The sequence below is a fragment of the Erpetoichthys calabaricus genome, chromosome 4 (genome assembly GCF_900747795.2).
Source record: "Erpetoichthys calabaricus chromosome 4, fErpCal1.3, whole genome shotgun sequence".
Taxonomy (NCBI): Eukaryota; Metazoa; Chordata; class Cladistia; order Polypteriformes; family Polypteridae; genus Erpetoichthys; species Erpetoichthys calabaricus.
In genome coordinates this window covers 36,362,617-36,386,665 of record NC_041397.2, presented here as the reverse complement: position 1 = coordinate 36,386,665, position 24,049 = coordinate 36,362,617, and the positions used below count along the sequence as shown (strand labels likewise).

General features: G+C 39.4%; 1 protein-coding gene across 1 annotated transcript in view; it reads right to left on the bottom strand.

The window, feature by feature from the left end:
• The window catches only part of LOC114650928 (protocadherin Fat 4), a 163,036-nt gene that overhangs the window by 130,271 nt on the left and 8,716 nt on the right, over positions 1-24,049 (bottom strand). The window contains exons 2-3 of the mRNA XM_028800871.2: positions 10,175-10,424; positions 6,704-7,051 (exon numbers count right to left, since the gene is read on the bottom strand). Coding sequence (XP_028656704.2) covers positions 6,704-7,051; positions 10,175-10,424 — 598 coding nt within the window. The remainder of the gene's footprint in view (positions 1-6,703; positions 7,052-10,174; positions 10,425-24,049) is intronic.

Below are 24,049 nucleotides of genomic sequence, written 5' to 3'. Positions count from 1 at the left end.
ATTTAGAAAAATTTGTCTGGACCGAACCGGAGCACAAAGAAATGTTTATGTTGTGCGACTCAGCATCCATCTCCTGCACTGTCTGCACTATGCACAGCACAATCTGTTGCTCAGAAATGACCCTGGGAAACACAACATGTTTTAAACAATACAGACCAATGAACATTCGGACTCAAAGCGAATATCCGACTATATTGTTTTATATTATTTTCACATACTAGTGATATTCGACCTACGGCCTACAAAGTCTAACAATAGCAAGAACAACAACAACAACGACAATGATGATGATGCCAGTATTAATAATCCTCAAACTGTAGCATAGGAGAGACAGATATGGTGAAATAAAATTAAACAATCAAAATGGTAGCATTACTGTAGTGAATCGCTAAAAGCTGATTTAACCCAAACTATGGTTGTCTCCAAAATGAATGTACAGTACATTACAACTTGTGTTAAAACTTAGCAAATATCATCCTCTGTTACTCACCACCATTTGTGAGATTCACTCTGGGCACACTAAAGCAGTTGTGTGTTTTTTTGGATCGGTAGATTGCATTACTTGCATATGCAAGCATATAGTAAATAGGAATTCTTGGTAAAGATTTACTATTTAAAGATAATCATTATATTCTCAGTTTTACCGAATGAGGTCATTATGCTAAGTTTTCCATTTATTTTATTAATTTCAACGACATGCATATGTTATGGTAATGTATACCGTATATACTCACGTTTAAGTTCTCCTGCGGATAAGTCAGGACTTGATTTTACGGTATTTTATAATGATGGTCATATAAGTTGAATGCGGAAAACTCACGCTATTGGTCCAAGAGATTATGATATGCTAATGCCCACCCGAGAGAGTAACCATGGGGCACACTGCCTTTTTTTCTATGTATTGTGCCTACGTGACCACACACTATAATATATATATAATATAAATATATAATACCCTCACTATTCCAAGTGACGTTTGCACTGTTTTGTGTTTTTTGTATCTCACGGCCTCATACACCTTTATTGTAAGAGTATCCCTTACCTACAATGGAGCGTTCAATCAGAAGAAAATAAGAAGCTGGTTTTAAATTAAAAGTCGTTGAAGTGGTGAAAGAAATCAGTAACTGCGCTGCTGCAACAAAATTTCGATGTGTCTGAGAAACTGCTGTGAGATTGGAAGTGTTGCATTTTTGAAAGGGCATATAAGTCGGGGTCTGATTTTATCATAGATTTTTTGGGATTTAAGACCCGACTTATACGCGAGTATACAGTATACTGTATATATACAATGTCACCGTCACCATCATCAAAAGGCACATGTTTAGCTAGTGGTTAAAACAGATAACTATAAAACTAGATCAGTTTTAGCAACAGCTTAAGTGTTTCTCAGTTTTACTTAGAGAAATGTTAAAAGCAATACATAAACACTATTAATACAGCCCGATTCATACTTATTTTCTGAAATGGCCCCCCTCAAGTGCATATTTTTTTGAGACAGTCTTGTAAGCAGATGAGTCGTTGTCTTGCACCCCAAAGACAAGGCTGAGTCTCAGTACTTTAGCAAAACCAACTTTATTCAACTCAAAACAGGAACAACAATGTTATTTATTGTAGCGGGATCTGCTATTCTACTATACACAGACACTGCAATCAAGCAGGGTCAGGGCCAGGTCAGTAGCCAAGTTATAATGTTCCCTGCATCACCCATCGGGTGACTGGCACTTTGCTCATGGCAGTGGTTAGCTTGTAGTTGTTTCTGTGGTGCTGCAAATCTGCGGTTGCCTTGGCGACGGACAAGCAACCCTCAACAGATGTGGCACTCACGCTTCTGCGTGTTGTCTTGTTGGGGAGGGTCTCAAAAGAATTCAGAAGTCTCACAAGATGTTGCTGTAATTGTGAATTTGAGGTCCTAAATATTTTGCTGTTCTCAGTCCTGTCTCCAGGTCTCAATATACAGGTCTGGCAGTGATGATTCCTCTCAAAAGGGGTGGTGGGGCACCATCTACAACTTCACCTAGGGCAGCAAAAATCCTAAAACTGGCCATGCATAACACAGTCAAGAAGCACCAATCAGCATACAGATAGAAGGTCTAATCTTCAGCACGCCAATATCTTTTGTATATCTAGATGTCCCAAAATAGTTAAACAGATTAAACATCTTTGGCACACATCTATATCTAAAAGAGAACTTCTTATATATAAATTCTTGTTTGAGAATAAATTAAAAAGTATTAATTGTCATTATCTAATCATTTCTTCCGTTTTGCTCTGGGCACAAATGGTACAGAATGTCTTAGGTAAACACAGAAGCAAGTTCGCACAGAAATAATAAAACACACAAGGTTACATTTTGTTTTTCTCTTAAAACGTCATGCATAAAACTTTTGGTTCTACTCTCAATGATGCGAAATGGCTGCTGTGAAACAAATTAGCCATGACTGGAAGTAAACAAACAGGCAAAGAATCATTGCCACAAGGAAAGGCTTTGAACACATACTAGAAATAAAATTTTAGATAAAGCAGGATTTGAAAATGAATTCAAAATTTACAAATGCAGAACAGATAAAGTAAGAATTTATCAGCTGCCAAAAAAACAGCCTCATTGCTCTTAGCTGTGCCAAGAAGGTCACACAACCAGACTTTGTACATTTCAGAGCAGCAGCGTTAACCCTGACTAACCTTCAGCAGTTCTGTCCAATAAAAGACATTTGTCTCCAACAGACTGCTTCATGGGGGTTTGTTTTCAATTACGTTTTTATTTCATCCCAGAGAAAGATGCACACTGCTAGGAAGCTGTGAGGGTATGTGGAAAGTTCAGTGGACATGTAGGCTGGCAGAATAAAAGCCTGCCAATCGGCTAGCATAAACCCCTGACCAATTGAGAAACAACAATGATTTCTCATTACACATTCACATGTTTCCTTTAGCTGTCAGATGATGTCACCATGGAATCAAACAGACATATAAAGGATTATCTGAAGCACCTACTCGAGGGAAACACTGACAAAGGCCCAGTTGTTTAGCTGAACATTACCCACTTTAGAGTACAAAGGAATAATTAAAATAAGGTAAACTCTGTTAGCACCCATTAAAACGACCATTTGTAAGAACTGTAGTATAAGCAACAATAAAAGGACTTTTAACCAATTCTTTGTACAAAGGTCAAAATTATGTTTAATGACTCAGGGTTCAAGGGTGGCTAGAGTGAAGTTCCCAATGTCATGCCCCAATTAATAGAATATTTCGATCTCATCATCTTCTTCTGCACAATCGCTCAATTACAACTTTATTCTGGGGTGCTGTGCTCCTCTCTCAACATTACATCATCAAAACAGAACACCTGAATTAATTATGTGTTGGCACATCCAAAGACTGAACACACACAAATACACCCTCATAGGCATGGCAAGGGACAGTAAAGTGACATCTGCTTATCTATATAAAACACTGGCATTTAAGGGAGTTCTGTATTGCATTTATATATATTTAAACATATATGTTGTTTTTGTCTCACATACATATATAAAAGCAAATAAATGCACACATATACTGTATATATTGTGGTCATGCGAGATACAACAACTGGACTGTAAAAATGCCAGGGTGCCAACTGAGTCATCCCATTTAATGAAAACTGAAGTATGAAACAAAAATGGAGCACAATGGCGAAATAACAGAACATAAACTGCTGACAGCAGGGAATCTTTAGCAAATCAGGTGTGGTTTGGAGCTCCTTCTCTCGTGAATGGGGGTCCAGAATGAGATGTCATCTTCTGTGAGCATCTCACTTTTATACTCCTATGACTATTATATAAAAAAATCTTGGGTCGAGACGTGATCATCTTGGAGAGACACTTTGAAGTCCCGCGAGACTTCTTGCACGAAACGCCCTACTTACAAACAATTCCCACGAGACAAGGAAGTGAGACAAAAGGACAGCTGCTATACAGGCTTTTAAAATGATTGACGTGCAGCGCAACATGCAGATCACACAGCTCGGTAGCAGCTAGCAGACATCCAGCAGCTGATCCATCCGCATCTCCTTAGTGTGCGTTCAGTCTCCCCTTCACAATGCAAGTGGCAAAGACGCGAAGTGGCTGGTGTGAAGAGCACCCCTGGGGGTGGAGGTTGTATCTTATATATAAACGTCTATGCATGGAGTCCTGAGGTGGCCCGGAACTGTGAGGCTACAGCATGAAGCTCAAAGAGCCGACAAGGCAGCCCCAAGTTAACGATTCAGAAGAAGAAAGAAGTATGAGGCTACAGCAAGAAGCTGAAAGAAAGTGACTCCATTGCCAAAGTGAAAGCACCGACGAAAGACAAACGAGAGAGAAACTCACTTAGCTGCTGATAAACAAAAGGGGTGAGCACGTACGCAAAACGAAACCGTTGACTCCACGTTTCAATTTTTTTTTTGACGATTGCAATAGTTTCTAGGAGCTTACATAGCTAGTATATATAAATATGGGTTGGGTAAAAGTAGGTTTACAGTTGTGAGTATTCGAAACACAGAGTTTACTCTTGTGTTATTATTTATTTTTTACACATGACCTGTATATTAACATGCTGAAGGACACTGTTTTACCACAATGATAGAGACAGAATGATATTTTTTTCAATAAGACGGAGCTCCTCCATACAGTGCCATAACATTATATGAGTTTCTTAATAAACAATTATGCAACAGGTGCATAGGTCGAGGAGGGACAGTGTAATGGCGTCCACAATCACCAGACCTCACCCCAATGGACTCCTTCATTTGGGGTGTTGTTAAAGGTAAAGTCTTTTCATGAAAACCATGTATTGTGGTTGATATGATTGGCCACATAAAAGAGTCGTGTCAAGAAATTGATAATAAAGAACTCTGTGCCAAAGTGTGTTTGAGTGTAGCAAGTAGACTACAAGAATGTGTAAATAATGAAGGCCGTCAATTTTAGCACTTACGAGGTTGTACCTAAAGGCACTGTGCCATTGTGACATTCTGATACAGGTATTGTAATAATCATAACCTGCATGTCTTTTTCCACATAGACAACTGTAAACCTACTTTTGCCAACTCCTGTTCACTCTTGGACCATCTGTCTATTTTTAAAATTATGTACTGTATACCTATTTAATCCTGCAGTAGTTCTACATACTGGTGTTAATATTAAAAGTAACATTTAATGATTAACACAAAACAATAAAAATCATAACACATCATGGCATAGTTGGTCAAAACTAAGTAGAACAGATAATGAACTCTGCCATGGTGGTGCAGTGTGTAGAGTGCTTAAGCAAATCCTATCTGTGACGCGGCACCAGCTCCATCTGAGTGCATTGGCTTCTTCTGACATCCCAGTGATGTGCAGTGTAGTTTAAGTTGGACTCCTGACCGCTCTAAGGTTGTTTCCTGCCTTGCACAGGGTGCTGCTAGAAACAGGCTTGGGCCATTTGTGGCCAGGTGATGGCAGTAGGGGAACAGATGGTTTAGCTTTAGCTTATACTATAGGCTATACTTCCTTAGAAGACTGGCGTCCTTCAACATCTGCAATAAGATGCTGCAGATGTTCTATCAGACGGTTGTGGCGAATGCCCTCTTCTAAGCAGTGGTGTGCTGGGGAGGCAGCATAAAGAAGAAGGACGCCTCACGCCTGGATAAACTGGTGAGGAAGGCAGGCTCTATTGTAGGCATGGAGCTGGACAGTTTGACGTCCGTAACATGAGCAACGGGCGCTCAGTAGGCTCCTGTCAATTATGGAGAATCCACTGCATCCACTAAACAGTATCAACTCCAGACAAAGGAACAGCTTCAGTGACAGACTGATGTCACCATCCTGCTCCACTGATAGACTGAGGAGATTGTTCCTCCCCCACACTATGCAACTCTTCAGTTCCAAACGGGGTGGGGGGGGGGGAGGTAAACGTTAACATTATACAAAGTTATTGTCTGTTTTTACCTGCATTGTTATTACTCTTTAATTTAATATTGTTCTTTTTTGTATCAGTATGCTGCTGCTGGAGTATGTGAATTTCCCCTTGGGAGTAATAACGTATCTATCTATCTATCTATCTATCTATCTATCTATCTATCTATCTATCTATCTATCTATCTATCTATCTATCTATCTATCTATCTATCTATCTATCTTGGGAGTAATAAAGTATCTATCTATCTATCTATCTATCTATCTATCTATCTATCTATCTATCTATCTATCTATCTATCTATCTATCTATCTATCTATCTATCTATCTATCTTATTTAAAATTATTGTTTAAAAGAGTTTTAAACCACTCTTCATACACTAGGATATATGGTTTAAGTTTCTTTTATCATGTGTTTATTGTATTGCATGTGTTTAACCAACACTTTTTGCTCTGTTTAGCACTCTTCAATATTATAGCCACCTCATTGTCTTTTTAAAGTACACTTTTTTATGTTATACTATGGGGCCACGCATGTACTCTGTGGTGGTACAAGGCATTACAAGTCCCTTTAAATTCATAGTTATATTTTGTATACATTATTAAATATATTACGATTAAGGTTACTCTCAAAATTAAGCAACATGCTCAGTTTTATTTAGTAACTTGAATGTAGTTAGCAAACTTGTGTTTTTACGTTTGATACCTTCTTTCTTAATCCTTATTTCCTGTCCAATTCATGGTTAAGTCCAAACAGTGATTTGGGAAGAAATAATTATTTATGGATTGTCCTTACCTTCATCAATATCTGTCACATTGAGGGAGAGGATACTTGATCCAATGGAGAGATTTTCCAAAACTGAAACTGTGTATGTTTGGTAGTGGAAGACAGGAGGATTATCGTTGATGTCGATTACATTGAAATACACGCGTACCACTCCTGAGTATGAATTTGAGTTGGCAGCTTTTACTGATAAGATATAAAACCGCTCACATTCATAATCCAATGGTCGCATCAATGTAAATTCACCAGTGATACGATTTAAGAGAAAGAGTCCACCACCATCATCTTCTTCAATGATGTACGTTATTCCATCATTCTCCTGAGCACCAAAACTGGCATGCACACAGCCTACAATGGTTCCTTTTTAGAAATACAAAAAAGACATAATTAATTTAAAACCAAACATTGTAATGATGCAAATATTGTCGCTAGCCCCCAATGCTATTACTTAAAAACTAAAGAGTCATACTTGAAAATAGGCCAATTTCTGTACCGGTGGCCCAATTTACAATACAATTCTTGGCTTCTATTGCAGGATCAGCGACTATAGTATAATAACTGATTGAACTGAGGAAAAATAAATTAAACATAAAAGCTGAAACATCTGAGCATTGATGACTCTGTAATTAGTGTCACACTCTCACACAACAGGAGTTCTGGGATGAAATCCAAATTTGGCAATCCTAAATTGGCCTTGTGTGAGAGAGTGTGAGTGTGTCCTCAGAAGCACAGGCTTAACATGCCAGGGTTGATTACCGTTGGAGGAGACCTCAAGTCTCCATAACCCTGAATTGAAATGACCAGGATGAACACAAGGACACATAATGGAAATGTTTCTGAGCCCAAAATAAACACAGGAGGCTACAGATTCCAAGGATGGGCACTTTTTAATTAAAGATAAGTGAGAAATGAGTGTCAAAAACTGAACCAACCAAAGTACAACAGGACCAAATGCCAAAGCAAATCACTCTCTGGGTCTTTCATATCAGGTTTGGACCTGGTCTAAATCAATGAGTGGCTCATCCATGAGTCTACCTGGACTCCAGCCTTTTCTGTCTAGCAAGCAAGTGCATTTTCTTTTACTCCTCTCAACTCTAAACTCAATCAGGTTGAAGATCTCCCAGCAGTCTCTGCACTCCTGAGCTTTCAGTAAGTATCAAAGGCCTAGATTAGGCAATCGTCTATTTGCCTGTTGCTGCAGAGGAACAGCATGCTCCCTTACATCATCTAAGTGCCATGTAAAAACTTGAGATGTTGCCATATGTGGTGTGTCTTCTATAACATCACACTCTTCAATAGTTTATCTTCCAGCCCACCTACCACAGCTGCAGTGCATAGTGCCCACCTGGCATTATTTGAGGCATTCTTGCCAGTGAGGGGTTTCCTTTGTGTTCTAAGGGTTACAGAACCCCATTCCTGATTTAAATTGTGCCCTCCTCCCAGCCGCTCACCTGATTACTTGCATATGAACCATAGCAGGGTTAACAAATAAATGTAGGGATGGAAAGTGTATTGCATCACTTTGTTGCATGAGTCACGTCTCTGAAGAAAGCCCATGTCGTATAGGGCAGATTAGAGAGATTTGGATAATAGCAAAACGGTTTGCAGTAAGATTTAAGAGTTTTAATTTACCAAGCACTTCTCATAATAAGAGCTATTGTGAAATGCTTTGCGAAGATTGTTAGAAAACAAGTCAGTAACACAAACAAGTATGAGAAAGGAGTAAACTAATAGAGAAAATATGCATCTGAACTGCCCTGCCCCAGAATTAACAGGTGAACATTATAATACAAAGACCACAACCCAAACAAGAGGCAAGAGTCAAAGTTAAAAAATAGGCAAAAAGTCAAAACCAAGAAAGATGTGAAGAAAAGAGAAGCAATTTGGGATGGATTGTATCTGCAGGTTGGATATAGAAATGAGCTCAAACTCCACAATAGAAGTTATGTTACTGGCTACAGGGTCTTCAATGCCCCCCATGCTGTGGTGGTAGAGTGCCCTGTTGGTAGAAAAGGGCCCCACTAGCCAGATTAACTTCACAATATACATACAGTATGCTGTAACTGGAGCAGCTTGTCTTTAGGATAAAATGTACTTCACAGAAGACTGAGTATGCAACCAGTGTAACACATTTGGCTTAGAATTCAGCAGAATTATGGATGGAATTAATGCTGGAATTATTGGTAAATAATTGCTGCCTGTGTCTTTCTAATTTCTTCCCCTAGCACAGTAGGGGAATCACAAAAACATATCACAATATGTCTATCATGTCTAATAAGAATATCACAAAGACATATCTGGTGATTATAACTGTAATTATATATATCACTGCACAACTGTAATTATAATTGTAATTGTAATTGTAATAGTGAATTTCCCCTTGGGATTAATAAAGTATCTATCTATCTATCTATCTATCTATCTATCTATCTATCTATCTATCTATCTATCTATCTATCTATCTATCTATCTATCTATCTATCTATCTATCTAATTATAATCACCAATAACTGTCTAAACCATCCTCTGTAATTGTGGATGTGCTTCTGATGGGCTCTGCATTGTACTGTAGCCCTTGCCAGGGATGTTTACTTCATTGTGCCTCATGCTGATGAATAGTCATCAGCCCCCATGGCTCTCAATTGGAAAGACATGTAAATAGACATCAAGGGAGACTATGCTAATGGTGATGCCACACCTGAAGTACAACTCTGTTCAGTTTTGGTCCACATATTACAAAAAAGACATATCAGCACCAGAGAAAGTCTAGAGAAGCACACTGAGTGTGGAGTAGGAGCTATGAGGCAAGATTGAAGGAGATAAGCCTTTTCAGTTTAAGAAAATTTAGATTAAGTGGTGGTGATTGAAGTGTTTAAAATTATGGAAAGAATTAGTACAGTGGATTGAGACTGTTATTTTAAAATATATCTAACAAGAACATGGGGACGCATTTGAAAACTTGTTAAGGGCAGATTTTGCACAAACAGCATCTTCAGATCTCAACTTGATGTTATTTTGGACGATATAGGTGAGTGGGATAGATGAACTTGTTGGGATGAATGGCCTGTGTTCATCACCATTGTGTTAATGCTCTAATGAACAAAATCTGAGCCTGCAACCAACTTTACTTTTCATTGCACAATAAATGAAATAGAAGACACATTCATTTCAAAACCTGAAATCGGAGTTTATTTCCCTCAGTTTTTCTTAGTTGTAAAATGTTTTTAGCTGAGGACATCATTGTTTTTAAACCTGATAAACTGATGCACTGCAGAATGACAAGACTCATCATTAACAGTAAAGAGGAAAAAATGGCTAAATTCAATGTATGTTAAAGTGAAATTAGAGTGATATGCCAAAAATAAAGTTGAATTGCTTACTTTTCCCAGATTTATTAAGCTTATAAACACACATAAGGGAAGACATATAGTTTAAAAAAGCTTCTACAGTAATGATTATGCAGAATATGTATAATATACTCACCAGGTAAGGCATCTTCATGTATTTGAAATGAATACACTGGCTTTGTGAATTCTGACACTTGGGAATGTCTATTTAGCATTCTCAACAAATCAGAAGAATAATGGATGGGGCCATCTGCATTTGGACAATAAACAGAATGCTCCTCTTGTTTGGATGGCGCTGGTTCAAATAAACCCTGGAAAATGTTTTTAGTGGGATTGACAGAAGTATTCTGAAGTGGAAGGCCAGGAGAAACCCTCACAATAACAGCCTGTGAATATACAAATAGTGACATAATATGTAAAAAAAAAACACTGCCAGACAGAACACCCTGATATCACAATAATAGCTCATTAAATAAATGAAAAACTATAATTATTTATGAAAATATGAGGAAAGGATAAGCAAGGAAGTAATCAAATAAAATAAAGGAAAACAATAAACCAAAATCCTTTCTTGCATAATTTGTATATTATACCGGTTAACTTTAAGAAGTATTCATACCTTGGAAGTTTGCACAATTTATCATTATACAACATTGAATTCCAATGGATTTAATTTGTAATTTAAAAAAGACTTTATTATGTCAAAGTGAAAACAGATCTTTGTAAAGTGATCTAAATTAATTACAAGTACAAAACACAAAATATTTGATCACATAAGTTATTCACCCCATTTAATATGACCCACCCAAGTCATTACTGGTGCAGCCAGTTGGTTTTAGAAGTCACACAATTAGTTTAATGGAGACCACCTGTCTGGGGTTTCAATTGGTTGTTGTATAAATGCACCTGATCTGAAAGGTCCAACTTGTGGTGAGTCAGCATGCTTTCCTAACCTACACAATGAAGACAAAAGAACACTTGAAGCAACGCTGTGAAAAGCCCAAGTCTGGGGATGGAGAAAGGAAAATATTTGGAAAAAGTCACTGATATCCTTTGGCGTACAGTAAAATTTATCATTAAAAAATGGAAATTGTATCACACAGTTGAAAATCTGTCTGGAGCAGGTGGTCCACTAAAACTGAGTGATCATGTAAGAAGACTAGTGCAGGAGGCCATCAAGAGAACTATGGTAACTCCAAATGACTTACAAGCTACAGTGACTGAGACTGGAGAGACTGTGCAGACAACAACTGTTGCACAGGATTTTTTTTGCAAGTTTTTAAAAGTTGTAGCTTTATGAGAGTAAAAAAAAACACATGACATCTTGGCTAGAAAGCACATCGAAGACTCTGAAATCAGCCGGAATGCATTATTGTCCAATGAGGGGCTTTTTGGACTGTTTTTAGACAGTACATATTATCAAAACAAACCATCCCCACCTTGAAGCATCATGTTCTGGGAATGCTTGTCTGTAGCAGGGCCTGGGAGACTTCTGAGGGTCAAATGAATGCAGAAAAATACAAGGAAAACCTGATGCAGTTTGCAAGAAACCTGCATGTGTTTTCCCACAAGACAATGAACCTGACTGCACCTCTAAGGACCCCTCTGTGAAGCTCCTCAAATATTCAGACAATATAACCATTATTGGACTCCTCAGGATTGGTGACAGAAGGGAGGTTGAGCAGCTGGCCCTTTGGTGAGCTGAGCACAATCTGGAGCTACACATGCTCAGAACAATGGAGATGACAATGGACTTCATTAGGGCCCCTCCAATATTAACTCCCCACTCTATACTTAATAAAGTGTCAGTTGTGGAAACCTTCATGTTTCTGGGCTTAGTAATCACCCGGGACTACATGGAAAACCAACATAGAATCCCTTATTAAAAAGACACAGCAGTGGATGTACTTCCTGAGGAAAAGCTGAGGGACTTCAATCCACCACAGGAGCTGCTGATTCACTTCTACACAGCAATTACTGTGTCTGTTCTCAGCTCATCTTTCACAGTGTGGCTTGGATCAGCAACTAAATAAGACAGGAAAAGGCTATAACAAATAATCAGGTCTGCTGAAAACATCACTGGCACCACCTTACATCACCTTCCCACCTTACAGTACCTGTACTATTGTAGTCTTGAAGCGAAAAGGGAAAATCCGCACTGACTCCTCACATCCAGGACACAACCTTTTTGAACTTCTTCCATCTGACAGACGTTATGGACTAAACAACACCAAAATCAGCAATGTCTTTCCACGTGTCATCAAGCTCACAAAGGGTGAATTTGGCTGTTCTTGCTCAATTTGGACACTTCCCCTACATCTTGCGATATTCTTACACGTAGTTCATGTGTATATATTTCAATATTTCCAGCACTGCCTTGCACTTTGCATGCAAATCTGTTACATTGTGTGTCTTGTATTTACCTCAGGTGTGTACTTATCAGTTTTGTGTATGTCTGTCATGTGACTTGCATGAAGGGTCATCATCCCCCACCCAAGACGATAGATGGCAGCTTCCCTGGACTGCAGCAGTGCCCTGGATGCCCACAGGGCACTATGGAATCTGTAGTTTGGTATCACAGCCCTGCTGGGTACCGTGGGTGCCGCCAGGAGACACTGCAGGAAAATCTGGGGATTTGTATTTCCCATATAGCCCAGAAGTACTCCCAAGTCACGGGGTCGGAAACCCCAAAGTACTTCCGGGCTGAAAAAACCTCAAGTCCTCCATCTGACCCAGAAGTGCTGGTAAGTCATGGGGACGGAAGAACGGAAGCACTTACGGGTCAAGGACTATATAAAGGACTACTGAAAACACAGCAACCGAACCGAAGTTGGGAAGTAGTAGGACGGAGCTTGCTGGGAGGAGTGGAGGAAAGATTTGTGTTAATTATTAGTGATTATTGGTGTTTATTTACTTCTTTATGGTGGTGGTAGTGCTTAAAAGGCACCTTGAAGAAGGAGAAATAATTAAAAGAGTTTCTTTGTACTTTTATCCTGTGCCTGCCTATCTGTCTGTTGGGTTTAACGGGGTGACAGCGACCCCTAGTGTTTACAGCATGAATACATGGCCAAAAATGTGAATGTGGTTCTGATTCTGTTAAAGTCAAAGCTACACAGTAATAGCTTAAAAACAACAATGTTAATATGTTCTGGAGTGGCCAAGTAAGAGTCCAGATCTCAGTTCAATTGAGACGTTGTGGCTGCACTTGGAAAAGGCTGTTCAGTCACGATCTCCATGCAACCTGAGAGAGCTTGAGCAGTTTTATAAATAAGAATGGAGGAAAGCTGAGGTATCCAGGTGTGCAAGCCTGACAAAGAGAGAGAAAGATCTGTGAACGCAGACTCAAGGCTGCCACGGCATCTGCTAAATATGGACTTGAATACTAATGCAGTTATTTAATTTGTGTTTTATATTTGTAATTACATTAGATCACTTTGGAGAGATCTGATTTCACTTTGAATTTAAGAGTCTTTTGCTGTTGATCAGTGAGAAAAAAGGCAAATTAAATCCATGTTGTTTATCAATAAAATATAAAAATATCCAAGGGGGTGAATATTTGTTAAAGGCAATATACACAACCTGTTTTAGTGTGCAGTCTCACTGACTTACCCAGCACAACTCAAATATGAAACACTGCCTTTTCAATCTCCATTCTCCTTATTAAGAATTCACAACAAATCATCTCCTGATTTTGTACACTGGGATGGCAAACAATATTTGTACTGTGTCTGTTTATTCTTTATCAACTTGAAAGCCAGTGACGATGGCACAGAATAAGCTGCACATCTGTCTTTTGTTATTTCTTTAGCTGCTCTGTGCTGTTATTCTGCATGAAGTTTATTAGATAATGGTATATGCCATATGGTTGTGGTAGGTATGAGGTGCTGCTTACAACATAAATCATTACAATTCCCCCCTAACTAGCTGAACAGTCAACAAACTGTTTATATTCATAGTACACTTTTGAGTTTGCTGGGCCAGGTTTTTCTGTGTGGACTCAGTTTGCACCTTTTCCTCGTGTTCATGTGTTGATTGCCCTCCAGATACACAGGTTTCCTCTCATTTCCCACAACATTCATTTTAGGCTAATAGGCAACTATAAAGCGACCCCATTTAATTGAAAGTATGCCTGGCAATGGGCTGATATCCCATCCTGCCTTATGCTTAATGTTGTCTGATTAGGATTATCCACCCAACTCTATGAACCGGGTAGAGTGGGTTGAAAATGGATGGAAGGATGAACGTTTAAATTAGTAATGAATGATTAAAACACCTTAGACAATAATCTGAGACTTCAGCCACAGTTGTTGCCTAAATCTGAAATTTGATGAGAAAGCAGTGATTACACTGAGTGTGAGAGGAAATATAAAAAAGATGCCAGCAGGAATACCACCTGCACTTCAGAACAGGTCATCCACCTGAAGCTGAGCATGTTGAGGCCTGGCCAGTACTTGGATGGGAAACTAGGCACTTTTCATCAATAGTGAAGTATGGTGTTAACAGTGGGGACTAGACAGGGATATGGAAAAGATGAGCAGAGCAAAGTACAAAGATACCCTTAATGAAAACCTGCTGCAGAGTGCTCTGGACCTCAGACTGGGCTGAAGGGTCACCTTCCAGCAAGACAATGGCCCTAAGCACAAAGCAAACACAACACAGGAGTGGCTTAGGGACAACTCTGGGAATTGTTCATCCGGAGTCTGAAATTGACATCTCTTTAGAGACCTGAAACTTGATGTCCACCGACGGTCTCCAGAACTTGAGAGGATCTGCAGAGAAGAATGGCAGAAATTCCCCAAATCCAGGTGTGTGAAGCTTGTTGCGTCTTACTCAAGAAGACTTCACGTTGTAATCGCTGCCAAAGGGGCTTCAACAAAGAGTCTGAATACTTTTTAGTTTTAATACATTTGCAAAAAAATGTCTAAAATCCTGTTTACACTTTGAAATTTTGAGGTATTCAATGGTCCTTGATGTGGGGAAAAATAATTGTAATGATTTTAGAACAAGGCTGCAACACAGAAAAATATGAAAGAAATGAAGGGGTCTGAATTCTTTCAGAATCCACTGTACACTATTTTGAAAACAATCTAATGAAAACCTGATCAAATTTGCACAAGTATATATTCAAGAGTTAGTGACGTAGTGTGATAACAAATAAGTTACTCCTGACATTGCAGTTGTTCAAGACTCTGTTATTTACAATTGAATTTGTCCTCTCATCATACTTGAGTAACAACTGTATGTTTCATCCTCAACATAAAATGTAAAAAAATTTCCTCATGCAGAAGTATTTTATTACAGTTGGATTAAAGTACATAAAAAGCTAAAAGCTATGACTTCACCTCCCTAAAAATATCCTTTTACATTAATTTTATGACATCTAATAAAGTTCTCATTTTTATGGAGTTGTTTTTTTTGCATTACAAGCAGTAATGTTAACTTAAAATCTCTCATTAAGAATACCCTCGAAACATGAGGGTCAGATATAAGGCTTCACTTTTCACTCTGAAAAACATGACTCTGTATATTTAATATTAATTACTTTTATGAAATTTTAAATCATTTCCATTTTTATACACCATACCATCTCCTAAGCTGGCTTAATCCTGAGCAGGGTCATGGAGGGCTGAAGCCTATCCCAGTAAGCATGGGGTGCAAGACAGGAACAATCCGTGGACAGTGTGCCATTCCATCACAAGGAGAACACACACACGTTACACACACATGTACGCACTGAGGCCAACTTAGCAACACCAACCCATACACGTAGCCTGCATGACTTTGGATTGTGATAGGAAACCCATGAAGACACAGGGAGAGCATTTAAGGGCGTAGACCCTGGTCTCCTTACTGCGAGACAGTGGCACTACCACTGCACCACTGTGCTGCTGAAACGTTTTTAGATTTAATCCAAAATCCCTGTTTCCATGTACATTAAATAAAAATAGCAAGAGATTAAAATGAAAAGATTTTTAGATGTAGCTACAGTGCATCCGGAAAGTATTCACAGGGAAACAGGATGCACCTGAGTTGAATTTTGAGCTTCATGGCAAAGGCTGTGAATACTTATGTACATGTGCTTTCTCAATTTTTTTATTTTTAATAAATTTGCAAAAATCTCAAGTAAACTTTTTTCACGTTGTCATTATGGGGTGTTGTGTGTAGAATTCTGAGGAAAAAATGAATGAATTGAAAATGAATTTAATCCATTTTGGAATAAGGCTGTAACATAACAAAATGTGGAAAAAGTGATGCGCTGTGAATACTTTCCGGATGCACTGTATCTGTCTACCTCCACAGTGTCAACATTTATAGTCACACACACAATATTGAGCAGCGTCTTTCCCCACCTCGAGTACAGTATACTGTATGTGATGTGTTTGTTATAGACAGGGCTGTTTAGTCTAAATTCTTACATTACTCCGACTCTAATAAGTCGGATCTCAATTCTTGCTCTGACATCTGCCACTTTTTAGAAGCACTCTGTATCACACTGCCTCTCTCTCTCTCTCCAGTCCAGCCTTATTTTCCTCTGCCCCGTCCATCACACACGGGGCCCTCGTACACCCAAAGAGTCAATCTAAGGTAGTACCCTCCTTGAGGCTCCCATCTGCCAAAGCCAATGGATTTTAGCATTAGAGAGGTGTCTCCTAAAGACCATGTCACATTTTCTGATTTTCCCAGTGATTTTCAGTCGCAGACGTCATTTATGTAATGTTAGAAATTTGGGGGCAGTCCCCATGACCACCAAGAGCATAGTCTGACACACATACCCAGTGACTCAGTCTAACCGGTCTGCTACTTGCCCTGGCAAAATCAGATATGAAGTTGGAGGGGATAGACTGTGCGCATGACAGCTGACAACCAATCAGCTCTCACCTTGATGTATAAAGCATACTGTCTATTCTGGCTATGAGAAACAGGAATACAGGTGTTTTAGACCTGACAAACAAGAGTGACCCGTATGTCTGACGTTGCATGTTTTCTGTTCCACAACATAACGGAGAAAAAGAAAAAAGGTTACAGATTTCAATTGAACTTGCCGTACTTGTAAAGCCTTTGTGCGGAGAACGGCTCTGTCAGGCAGCACGTTATTACCTGCCAAAAAACAGATGAGCTTGCAATATTTCGGAAATGTGAAACTGTGCTAAAAAGTCATTACAGTGTTAACTAATTTGACATATCCAGCAAGTAATATAACACAAACATTCAGTCATCAGTTTTGACAGCTACTCTGACTAGAAGTCATATAATGTGACATCAGTTTTAGTGCTTCTGAACAGCTATTTCTTTCCAAGCTATGCCCAGGTTTCTTTTCTTCTCAAGATAGATCTGCGTCCTTCTTACAGCCTGTAGAAACCATAGCTGGATCTCTGTCAGAACAGCCCACAGATGTTATAATATATAATGTGCAATGGATTTGGCAATAACAGGGCACAAGACAGAAGAAGGTCTAAGACAGAAACATCCACACTGGCAATGAGAATATAACTCCACATGTAGGATGGAAAGGGGGGTGCTGCCAAAGTGTGCAAAAGAGAGAAGAGAGTTTCAGAAGAGATTTCTCACAACACTGCAGGGCAGGCAACCAAGTATGAGCCTGGGGAGAAAAAGAGGCAAAATGGGAGACTGAAAGGTCAGAAAACATCCAGTCTCCAGGGGGTAACACATGGTCTCTGACAGGGAGAATAGCGACCATGACACCCATTTAACTGTGAGGTCCATGAAAAATAGCAGGATGCCGGCCATTAACCTCCAGTCCATTAGATGGCAGAGCACATTACATTCTCAATACAGATAATGACCCAACCCGTTAAGGCAGTGATTCCCAACCTTTTCTGTGCCCCGCACCCCTTGAAATGGTTTGATTTATGTTTGCACCCCCTACAAAAGTAAAATCACATTTGAAGATGAAGTCAGATTTGTAATTTTTGAACAATAAACTGAACCACATACAATACTGTGGGTGAACAAATTGAACTCCAAAAATATAAGATTTTAACTCTATCCATAATTAAATATAAATTGAGCAATTTGCTTTTAGAAATCTCAGTAATTATTACTATTACCATGCTTATTTTAACTTCACCTGTTTGTTGTCTGGTACAAATCTTGTAATCGATATTTAACCCATTTCCTATTGTCCAAATGACTTGAAATTTTGCACACTTACTCACGTCCGATGACAATACAGGAATCAATAATCAGTTTCACTAATTGATCAATTAATCCATGTTAATTAAGAAATGAAATTTTCATATGAAGAATAGTTAAAGATTTCACCAATAGGCACTAATAATGTATAGAAATATTAAAGGAAGTGCTAAAATATTGATTACAAAATTATACTAAAACAAACCCAAGACTAAAAAGTAGGCACTTTTACTAAGATTTTAAGAAGTGTTTTATGAATGTTGATTGATGAAAAGTGCCCATGCTTTTATTTTACGAGTAATGTATGAGAGACTTAATTTTTACTTTTTAGTACACTTTTTAACTTAATATAAGCGTTGTTTTTAAAAAGTATTTTTTTATTTATATATTATTTTGTAAATGTGCCCCCATAGAGTTCAGACACTCAATTGATGATCCTAGGGTTGGGAACGAGTTCAGAAACTGCAGTTCAGAAACAGATGCGCTGCACAGTTAAAATTACTCTTTCTGCCAGGACCTCCAGCAGGAGAGATGGCCTGTGGGTAAGCAGCGGGTGCTGCATCCAATTCATTGTCCCCAAACTGGCAAAAATGTCAATCAAGCCTTGAAATCAGTGAGACTTCATGATCAGGGCTTGCACAGAATTCAATACTAGACCTCACCCTTCTCTATGAATCACCTTTCACCTTATTAACGCAAGGAACTTGTGAGAATGTGCAATTCTGTGGCACATTGACAGGTGATGACTGCGTGTGCAATGCTTGATTCTTTTCATATCGTAGAACCGGTGCGCTAACTAATAAATAATAATAATAATAATAATTCATTACATTTATATATGACCTACAAATGATGGCAGACTGCAAGACACCAATTGTATTGTGATTAAAGTCAGACAACGCAATTTTGGTGAATCGCGACACAGCCTTCCTCTTTGTCACACCGCCTGAAATGCCTTCTCACAGCCCCTCAGAGTGCAGGCACCCCTGATTGGGAACACCTGCTTTATGGGCTAAATGGTGTGAGCTGTGCAGAAGCACCAACGGCCATTAGAGGAGTCCTAGGTTTGCATCCCTGTAGATACCTCTCAGCCAGGTAATGAGTCCAGGTTTCTACCAGAAAAGACTCCAGGAGGGAGTTTAAAGGGCACAGATGAGAGTAACATCCAGGGTTATAAGCGAGAGGCAGGAAGTAAGAAAAGAAGAGTGCTTTAGTTGGTGTGCAAGAACACAGTAGTTTGTACTATTGTATTATATCTTTGAGGTGTAAATGAGAGAACGGCCATCTAGCTCCATGATGAAGATACTTCTGTTCTGTTTTTTATTTACCCCATTATGTTGTCCTGTGTTGTATTTGCCCCATTATTTGACACCCACTGCATGCCCAACCTGCTTGGAAGGGGGTCTCTGATCTTAATTGCCTTTTCCAATATTTCTTCCATTTTTTTTTCCTACAAATTTTTTTTTTGTCAAGTTTCTATCTTGTTTTCTTAAGGAGTCAAGGCTGGAGGGCTATTAAGAAACAGAACCTGCTAAAAGCCCATTGAGGAATTCGAGGTGTGATTTTGGGCTCTGGGCGGCACAGTGGCGCAGTGGTGGCGCTGCTGCCTCGCAGTTAGGAGACCTAGGTTCGCTTCCTGGGTCCTCCCTGCGTGGAGTTTGCATGTTCTCCCCGTGTCTGTGTGGGTTTCCTCCGGGTGCTCCAGTTTCCTCCCACGGTCCTAAGACATGCCGGTTAGGTGCATTGGTGATCCGAAATTGTCCCTAGTGTGTGCTTGGTGTGTGGGTGTTTGTGTGTCCCCTGCGGTGGGCTGGTGCCTGCCTAGGATTTGTTCCTGCCTTGTGCCCTGTGTTGGCTGGGATTGGCTCCAGCAGACCCCCGTGACCCTGTAGTTAGAATATAGTGGGTTGGATAATGGATGGATGGATTTTGGGCTCTTTTAGAGATGGGTAAGCAGGTGAGTCTCCCTACCATACAGACAGATGTTTAACTCAGTATTTCTAAAGGATTAGATTTTTTCTTCCTTATTCCTCATCCCTGTGTTGATCCCTTACTTGTACATTTTTTATTTTTAAACTTCATTTACATTTTACTATGTTACTATTACCATTTGATCTAAATAACGAGATGCAGTGTAAAAAACACCTCTGAGGCTCTTCAGGCTCTGAAAATATGTTATCACTGTAGAAGTCTTAGAAGACAGAAGTGTTTGTCTCCATAAAAGGCACAGCGACAATAATAGAATTCTGCCACTGCTGTAAGAGCATTTCAGCCAGGGAAAATAAATTGGATTTATAATACTCCAGAACACGTAACCTTTGGTCACTAGGGCACTTCTTCTTGTCCATCCATCAGATTATATAGAGTGAGATTTCCATTAGTACATTCTTACAAGTTGTGGGTCAGAATTATTTCTTGTGGTTTGGATAAAATCAGTTATTTTGCTGCTATAGTAAGGAGGATAAACACTTCTTTCACCAACAACAAAACCTACAATGCATTTCCAGCTTTGTTTGCTCAGTTTTACAATTCTTTATCTACGGTCCTTCAAACTGATAATACAACCTCTCTGCTTACCGTACATGACACCGACAACCCCAACTCACCTCATACTGAGAAACGCTGCACGGCTGGCAAGGGGATTACGGCATCAGAAGAGTTAGCAAGAAGTCACAAAGTAGGACCAAAGCCCCAGACAAGCCTCCAATAAATCAGAAGTCCAGAATAGTGAATGGAAAGCCCCTCTATCCACCATCACAAACAGATAGATATTGTGGCCAGGGGATGTGCAGTTTCAAATGGTGGCCTACACTAATAAAAAACAAAGCCGGTATCTCCTTCTTACAGTTCTGCTGCTTATCCATTTCCGAGGGCTTTCTAATTTATTTGAGGAACTGAAAAAAATTACTAATATAAAAATATGAATGAAGCAGACAACATTTAACAAGCCACCTCAGGTGAAACTGGGCCTGTACTGTCACCTACCTGGCACACGCTCAGAATGGCTGCTGCAGACTACAAGTGCCACAGAACTACAGGATTTCTTTGGGATAAATGAGTTCAAAACATTGCTGTTATTATTTAGCAGAGTGAATTATTACAGTCGAGTCAGTGGACTGGCTATTTTTTTTAATTGTTTACAGTGCCTTTGTAAAGTATTCACCATTTTGGAAATTTTCACATTTTATTATTATATAACATTAAAACACATTGCATTCATTTGGCTATTTGGACACCGATCAACAGGAACAGCCACTTTAATGTCAAAGTGCAAAATGGTCTAAAATAATTTCAAATATAAAACACAAAATAATTCATCTCTGTGATAAGTTGTCTGTGGTGTTGTGCAGGTTTTTAAATAAATAATTGTGTACCGAGAGCATGCAGGCTCAGAATGGGTGCAGGTATGCGCATGACGCTGCTGCTCCGCTTTTAATTGCAGCGCTTGGCTAATCGCGCACTCACGTGCAAACACGAGCGGATCAGTCAGGTGTCTCATTCACACCTCAGAGAGTGTGGAGGGTCTCATCTGTGCCATATAAAGAAGACTGCATGGTAGAGGGAAAGGAGAAAAAAGGACAGAAAGAACAGAGAAAGAACAAAAAGGAGGGGATGGAGGTTAAAGCGAAAGGAAGAAATGGAAAGAGCTAGAGGCAGGAGTTCATGCTAATAAGGAATGGAAGCAGGTGGTCAGGTGTGAGCCTCAGGTAGAGGAGCCTGGGGCTGAAGAAGGGGCACTCCTATTGAGCGATGCTGAGGAGTAGAAGCGGCCCTGGGTGAGGTGTCTCCCACAGACGCCAAAGGACTGGCAATGGGGACCCGAGCCAGGTATTTAGGGTTGACTGCATCTGTCAGAAGGACGTCTCCTCTCACTGCAAGGACCAGACAGGATAAGCGGAGGTGACATCATATTTTGGAAGGAAGCATTGGGGCTTATGTGCATTTAAGGAATAGCCTCCCGCCTGTGATTATAACCTCGATTTTATGGATTATTTATGGCTTATTTATTGGACTTTTTTTATGGATTATTTATTTATTGCTTTGAATCACTGCACTATTTTCATTTTTTCTGGATTCATTTTAAATAAATGCACTGACACTTTTTGCACAAAGCCCTTGCTGGACATGTGTGTCCTCATTTGTCCTTCTCATCTGAGTTCATGACTATCAATGCTCCTGGATGTGACAAGGGAGTGTGTAGCTAACCCGGACCACCACAATCTTATAAGTATTCATCCCCTTCAAGTGAGAATTTAGTAGATGCTCCTTTAGATAGATAGATAGATAGATAGATAGATAGATAGATAGATAGATAGATAGATAGATAGATAGATAGATAGATAGATAGATAGATAGATAGATAGATAGATACTTTATTAATCCCAAGGGGAAATTCACATACAGCTATGACAGCTTTGAGTCTGCGTGAACAGGTCTCTGTCAGCTTTGCACATCTGGACGCTGCAGTTTTCCTCCATTCTTCTCTGTAAAACTGCTCAGGCTCTGTCAGGTTGCATGGAGATTATGAGTGAACAGTCTTTTTGAAGTGCAGACATGAACTCTCAATTGGATTGAGATCCGGAGTCTCACATGACCACTCCAGGACATTAACATTTCTGTTCTGCTCCCATTCCTTTGTAGCTTTGGCTTCATACTTGAGGTTGTTGCTTCGCAGAAAAACAAATCTCATAAGTTGCAGGTTTCTTGTGGACTGCTTCAGATTTCCTTTCCCTGTATTTGGCTGCATTCATTTTACCTTCACAAGTAAGTAAGTAAGTAAGTAAAAATGTATTTATAAAATGCCTTTTACAAGCAAAGGCCACAAAGTGCCACACTGTTATATAAACAATCAAAAACATTCATCGAAAAACACAGTGATACACTCAAATTTGTTGACAGTAAAAATACACAGAATCAACAAATAATAAAACAATTTGACTCCCAGAATTGCTACCCGAAAGCTTGTCTAAACAAGTACCTCTTAATCTGACCTTTGAACATTTCAATGAAAGGACCCTGATGCAGGACCAGGGGGACATTATTCCATAACATCAGCACAAAAGACTGAACAGCACATTCATCGCGTAGCTTCAGTTTGGTCTGTGGTACAAATAAAGGAGACTCTGTTTCCCGGATCAAAGAGCTCGAATAGCAATATAAGCATGTACAAGGTCACTAATGTACTGGGGGGCCTGGTCATGGAGAGCTCCTTAAGTAAGTTGAATTCTAAATTCTGCTGGCTGCCAATGGAGGGATGATAAAATCAGTGTAATATGAGACCTCCATTTGGATCTAGTTAAAAGCCTGGCAGCTGCATTTTGTACAATTAGGAGACGAGTTAAGGCAGATTTGCTCAAACATGTACAGTATACAGTGAATTATAATAGTCTAGGTCGAGACAAGATAAAAGAATGGACAAGCATTTCTATCTCCGTCATAGTTCACCTTGCTTCACAATAGGAATGGCACGTTTTTGATAACATGCAGTGTTTGGCTTATGTTAAACACGACACCTAGTCTGATGGACAAAAAAGCTCAATTCTGGTCACATCAGGCCATAGAACCTTCTTAGTTTGGCAAACTTTCCCATATAGCTTCAACTGGTAAAGGACTAGGGCGACAATTATTGTCTGCACAGTCTTACCAGTCCTATCCAGTGTAGCTTGTAACTCATAGGTCTCTTGGTGACCTTCCTCACTAGTCATCTTCTTGCACAATTGCTCAGTTTTTGTGTATGGCCTTCTCTAGGCAGATTTAATGCTGTGCCATACTCTTTCAATTTCTTAATGACTGATCCTATAAGGGACGACACATGGGGAGACATTTTATTTGGAGCAGTAGCTTCCCCATACACTAG